This window comes from Doryrhamphus excisus, linkage group LG13 (genome assembly GCF_037039965.1).
Source record: "Doryrhamphus excisus strain RoL-2023G ecotype Guam linkage group LG13, RoL_Dexc_Guam_v1.1, whole genome shotgun sequence".
Classification (NCBI taxonomy): Eukaryota; Metazoa; Chordata; class Actinopteri; order Syngnathiformes; family Syngnathidae; genus Doryrhamphus; species Doryrhamphus excisus.
Window position 1 is genome coordinate 9,943,184 of NC_136369.1, and position 6,000 is coordinate 9,949,183.

General features: G+C 37.7%; 1 protein-coding gene across 1 annotated transcript in view; it reads right to left on the minus strand.

Annotated features, from left to right (window-relative positions):
• The window catches only part of galnt18b (UDP-N-acetyl-alpha-D-galactosamine:polypeptide N-acetylgalactosaminyltransferase 18b), a 69,761-nt gene extending 68,323 nt beyond the window's left edge, over positions 1-1,438 (minus strand). Inside the window, exon 1 of the mRNA XM_058089791.2 lies at positions 987-1,438. Within this exon, the coding sequence (XP_057945774.2) occupies positions 987-1,227 (241 nt within the window). The 5' untranslated portion in view covers positions 1,228-1,438. The remainder of the gene's footprint in view (positions 1-986) is intronic.
• Positions 1,439-6,000: the final 4,562 nt, after the last annotated feature.

Below are 6,000 nucleotides of genomic sequence, written 5' to 3' on the forward strand. Positions count from 1 at the left end.
TTTAAAGAGCCAGAGCAGAGAGAAACTAATTATGTGAAATCAAACACAAAGTGACTGTGCATCAAAGGTGACTGACAGGAAGTTTAAAACAAATTCCAGGCATTACTATGTCTCTTAAAATTAATCTCTCAAAAATCTCTCAAAAATCTCTCAAAAATCTCTCAAAAATCTCTCAAAAAATCTCTCAAAAATCTCTCAAAAATCTCTCAAAAATCTCTCAAAAATCTCTCAAAAATCTTTCAAAAATCTCTCAAAAATCTCTCAAAAATCTCTTAAAAATCTCTCAAAAATCTCTCAAAAATCTCTCAAGATGTAGGTGGATTGACGTGTGGCACAACTAAAAAAAAATAGATACAAGGTTGCGTACAGTATTTTCTCCTGCCAGTAGTTTAAGATATGATGAGCTTCACACTGCCTATTTCTCTAAGAATAGCCTTCTGCTTTGAGCTTAGGTAACATGCAAATTAACCTGAGAGGTGCAAACACTGAAAAAAAAATCATCGACTCAGGCTGTGATAAGTGAAGCCTATTTGACAATCCATCACATAATCAGTGAACTGCCAACAAAAAATACTTACTTAAAAAATACATTTCCTACTTTAACATGAGCATGATTGATTTTTATGCTGTTTCTCAGTCATAATGAGCAATTAGTGGAAAAAATTACATATTCCATTTTCTGCAAGGGCAAGATTAAAAAAAATAATTCTGAATGACTTTTGAGTCAGAGTGGTATTACTTAATGAGCATATTAATTTGATGCATCATTATGACATGATTTTGTTTACTTCAGTATAACAAAATATTATCAGTGCAGTACAGCAAGTGCAGCAAGGTATCATTTTTAATACTACCTGTATATATATATTCTAGATATTGATGTTGAATATACACACACACACTTCATTTTAGGAGTCCACTATTGTGAAAACCTCCAAAGTTTCCACTGCAGATGAAGTAGTGTTTAATTATTAAAATGAATTTACCTTGTATGTGTTGATTGACCACATTTTCCAAGCGATCAAGTCTCTCCATGATCCGAAGAGTGTCTCCTCTTTGGTCCCCCACCTCTAACTTTCTCTCCGGGAACGGCATAGGGACTTTAATGTAAATATTTGCAATGTAATTGGTGACCCAGCCGACATACAGCAGACACACGATATTGGTCATGCCGCTCAGAATCACGCATGTAGACACCAAAGTTTTGGTTCTCCTGGTGCAAGCCATGCCCACATCCCTCCATGCAGGTTGCAGAATCCTTTCTTTAAAAAAAAGAGAATAAATAATACGACGCAACAAAGTGTTTAAGTCTCCCGGTGATTATAATCCGAATCTTCTGTTAAAATGTGTAAAGTAGGTTCCTACAGGTGAACGCTACCTCTCTTGGCCCATCTCAAAGCTCCGCCAGGTCCGGGAACATTTGACAAAGAGGGAGAGAAAGAAGGAGAGAGGCGGACAGCATGTCGCTGCAGCCAATCAGAGGCAGGGAGAGGACGGGCAGGCTTCGTGCAGCACACCTCCTCTGTCGGATACACACGAGCTGGCCCCTCTCGGTATTTGGAACTCCATTAGGAACTATTCTACGTGCAGCCTCGCTCACAGTATTGGTAACAAGGTCGACTGGAAAGCCATAGGATACACTCATTCCTAAACATACTCCATGTCCACCACCATGTTTTATATCGCTTTGATCGCTTTGATAAAGAATGACGTACAAGGGGATGCTGTATCACCCCAATCCTGTAGGTGGCGGCAGTGGTAAATTAGGATTAATGGATGATGGCAATGTTGTTGTTGTTGTTTTTTTTTTTTTACCAATTTAAACGAGTTAGTTCCAATGATGTTCACGCTGTACACAGAACTCATACAGTTACAAAAAAAAGTAAGTACAGGGTCAGGCAAAATGATCTGACACATTTGTATGTTAAATAAAAGGCAAATAAAGTAAAGAAACAAAATGTTTTTATTTTCGAAAAGTACATTCATTCACCGTCCACCGTGCAGCCCCTGGTAGAAGTTATCTGAATAAAATGTTATTCTAAAATGCATTTGTACTAAAAAAAAAAAAAAACCTACCTCCAATAAATGTTGGGTGAATAAATGGTTAACCACTCGACTGCCGTGCAGCCCTGAAACGTACATATAATGCATTTTTTTCATATAATGCCATTGTGCTTTGTTTCTTTATAATGCCATTGATTTTCATTTCTTTTTCAGTTGCTGCCATGAATTGGATTGCTGAGTATTGTTTATCAAAACAAACAAATCTGTAACTGCAACACAACAAACGTTCTGTTTGCACTTCAATTTTGGTGGACATGATCCCGTACCAGCTCAACAACACCATCTTGTTATGGGTTACCAACTTTAGAGCTACTGGGTCTGCATTAAAACGAAAATCAAGCAGCCGACCTGATTTAACTTTTTAAAACATAATGAAACAGAATGGCCCTGTGATTGGCTGGCAACCGGTCCAGAGTGTACCCCGCCTCTCGCCCAAAGACAGCTGGGATAGGCTCCAGCACCTCCCGCGACCCTCGTAAGGAAAAGCGGTAGAAAATGAATGAATGAAACAGAATGGCATTATATGTACGTTTAGAAAATAAAAACACTTTTTTTTGTTTCTTTACTTTATTTGCCTTTTATTTAACCTACAAATGTAGCCCTACAAAGAACCCTGTACAAGAATTAAATAAAACTAAATAAAATTAAAACAGACCATTTTGGAAAGCCAAGGAAATACAGGTAGAATGTGTGCAGTTTCTGGAAGATACGGAAAGTTTTCTGTGCGGGTTATTGTGTGTTGCTCTATAGGAGTCCACAACTCAATGATCCCTATACCTGTAGTGCGCAACTGGTTTGGCTGTAGGGCCCACAATCACCAACCCAAATCTTTTCAACTAGAAGTCTTTCTTTTATTGTAGCAAGTGAATGGCACAGGTAGGAAACTAGGGATGAGCTTGTTTATGCATTTTTATATTTAATATATATATATATATATATATATATATATATATATATATTAATATATTTTATATTTTTGATACAAGTACATTTCGTCATAATCTGTATTCGTGCTGAAAGAAAAAAAATTGTACGTCTGATGATATTAAATGTAAATGTTGTGAAGAGCATTTCAGAAGAAAGAAAATCTGTAAAAAGAATTCCATAAAAATATGATTTGGATTCAAATTCATAGCAGTATTACTACTAAAACTACAAAAAATGTGCCTTTAATTGCTGATGATGTGTATTTCCAGCCACAGAGCAGCAGTCTTCCCAGATTGATACTTTCCTCCATAATGTAGGTGTAATAACCTTTGTGCTGCCTGCTCAGCATCATCTCTTTCTGGCTTTCAATAGAGAAACATGCTGAACATTCAGCTACTCAGTAAACAGTATGAGAATGGAAGTTTCTTCTATTTGCCAGTAAAATGCGATGAAAGTCAGTTATTTGATTTTCTTGCTGGTCTAATGACTTCTCGTAACCCTTGAGGTTGTGCTGAAAGTCAATAAATTGTAGGATTTCCGCACCCCTGCGGTACAAATGATGCTCTGGTGGGCCATTAGGCCTGAGATGCTGACTTGGACGGAAGTCATTAACAACAATGGAGGTCTGACAGCCCAGTAATAATGTGATGATTAACCGATCAGATGGATTACACAAAAATAATTGGCTATTCTCTTGACATTTTGGCATCTCTTGACTATTCTCCTGGCAAGTAAAAAATCTCATATTTGTGGGGGAAAAAAAGCCAAGACACATAACTGTTTTTTTTTTTTTTTTTGCATTATTTTTCCAGCCTCACTGTGGCTCTCAAATTGTACATCTTTATTTTCATATTAGTATAGTGACAAAAATGTAAAGATTCACTGATATGATTTATCAATTTTGCTTGTTATGTGTTATATATTGTTTGTAATGACATTCTACATTGTTTATTTCTTGAAAGCAAAGGGCAAATTAGCAATGACAATGACATGTATAGTTCATGGCCCCCCACAATGACAAACTCGTTAATTTGAAATTTCTGCAGTTTAGGTTAGGTTAAAAAAAAAGAAAAAGAAAACCATAAAGTACCTTTAAATTTAACTTACTTCACTGTCAAGTAGTAAAATATCATTATTGATCAGTACTTAGTCGATACTAGCATGATGTAATTAATATTTTTCAGTTCTCATCTACGTTTATTTTCACTAATGCGTTGTTGAAGGTTATGGCAATAAGCTGAAAAGTTGGTCAACTATGAGATTCCACTAGCTTGCAACAAAACAATGGACAAGACTGAAGCAATGGATACCAGCTGTCAACTTAGACCCGACGACATCGCTATAGTCTCAGCAAGATGCTTATTTGTTCTGAGCGTTTTTGTTTTTGTTTTTTTTTACCTGAAGACTATTTTGAACTTACCATTTCAAAACAGAAAGCACACGTCTTGTGCTGAAGATACAACTATTCCATAAGTCCGCATCCCATTGTAAAGGATATTGTTTGTGTGTGTTTCACTACAGCCTGATCTGCCAAGCACACTGCAACATTATTATCTGCCTGGGGAGAGGGGGTGTCTTACTTTGTTGACGGAAATAGCGTTAGTTCCGATCAATGGACTCTGTGAAATCAATGCACACAGGAAAGAAGCTTAAGTAATGTTTTAAATCATCAAAATATAGCAAGATACTACTAAGTATTACATGTTATTAATGTACTTGTTAATGCATGATCACAGCATGTATAACAAACCATAAAACAGGGTTTTATAGCTGAAATGAGTCTCAATGACCTGCATTGTTTGCTAGCTCATTGTAACTAGTCTTTTGTCTTTACAAGGCACAAAAAGGGGAAGAATTATGTGCTCACGTAAGGATTGTGAATGATGGGGAAAAAGTGCAGTTTTCCTTTAAGCCTTATAACATGGACATGAAGACTGGTCGCCTTCAAAAGTGGTCAGTGTAAATTACTCTACAGTTGCTAATCCTTCAATTATTATCCTTCTTAAGCCTTTTTTTATTGTGTATTTTGTCAACGGCCACCCCAGCCACCAGCCACCACCCTCCACCATCAACATTTCACTGTGAAAAGATGTTTATATAACATAGGTAATGCTTTACAGGGGCGGCACGGCGGTCGAGTGGTTAGTGCGCAGACCTCACAGCTCCAATTCCACCCTTGGCCATCTCTGTGTGGAGTTTGCATGTTCTCCTCGTGCACTCCAAATTGTCCATAGGTATAAACGTGAATGTGAATGAGTGTGAATGGTTGTTTGTCTATATGTGCCCTGTGATTGGCTGGTGACCAGTCCAGGGTGTACCCCGCCTCTTGCCCGAAGACAGCTGGGATAGGCTCCAGCACCCCTCGTGAGGATAAGCGGTAGAAAATGAATGAATGAATGAATGAACGCTTTACAGGCTTCTTGCTATGGTGGAATAGTGTTCAGAATACAATATGTAAACATGAACACTCTGTTCTGTTCTTAATCTGTTCTGTAGCGACTTTGAGGTCAACCTTCATGTCTTTTTTCAAGCCTTTGTACAGCATCAAGATTAGCATCTTTTTCTAAATGTTTATAACATACTTTCATGCATAATGTAAAGGTGTGAATTGTTCACTGCAAGGTGGGCGTCCATTCGTCTATCGTTCTCTGTACTTGCGTTGTCCGTTGTCCATCCTGTCCAGCTGTCTTCAGGCGAGAGGACTGGTCGCCAGCCAATCACAGGGCACATATAGACAAACAACCATTCACACTCACATTCATACATATGGACAATTTGGAGTCGCCAATTAACCTAGCATGTTTTTGGAATGTGGGAGGAAACCAAACTCTTTGTTAGAACTCGGGTCTCCTAGCTGTGAGGCCTGTGCGCTAACCACTCGTCCACCGTGCAGCCGAATTATAAATGCAAATTTACCTTTTGCTTAAAAAACAAACATAATTGCAAACAAAGAAGAACATATTTAAATTGATAACTCATGTCAGTGACCCTTTGAATAGCCAGTTATTT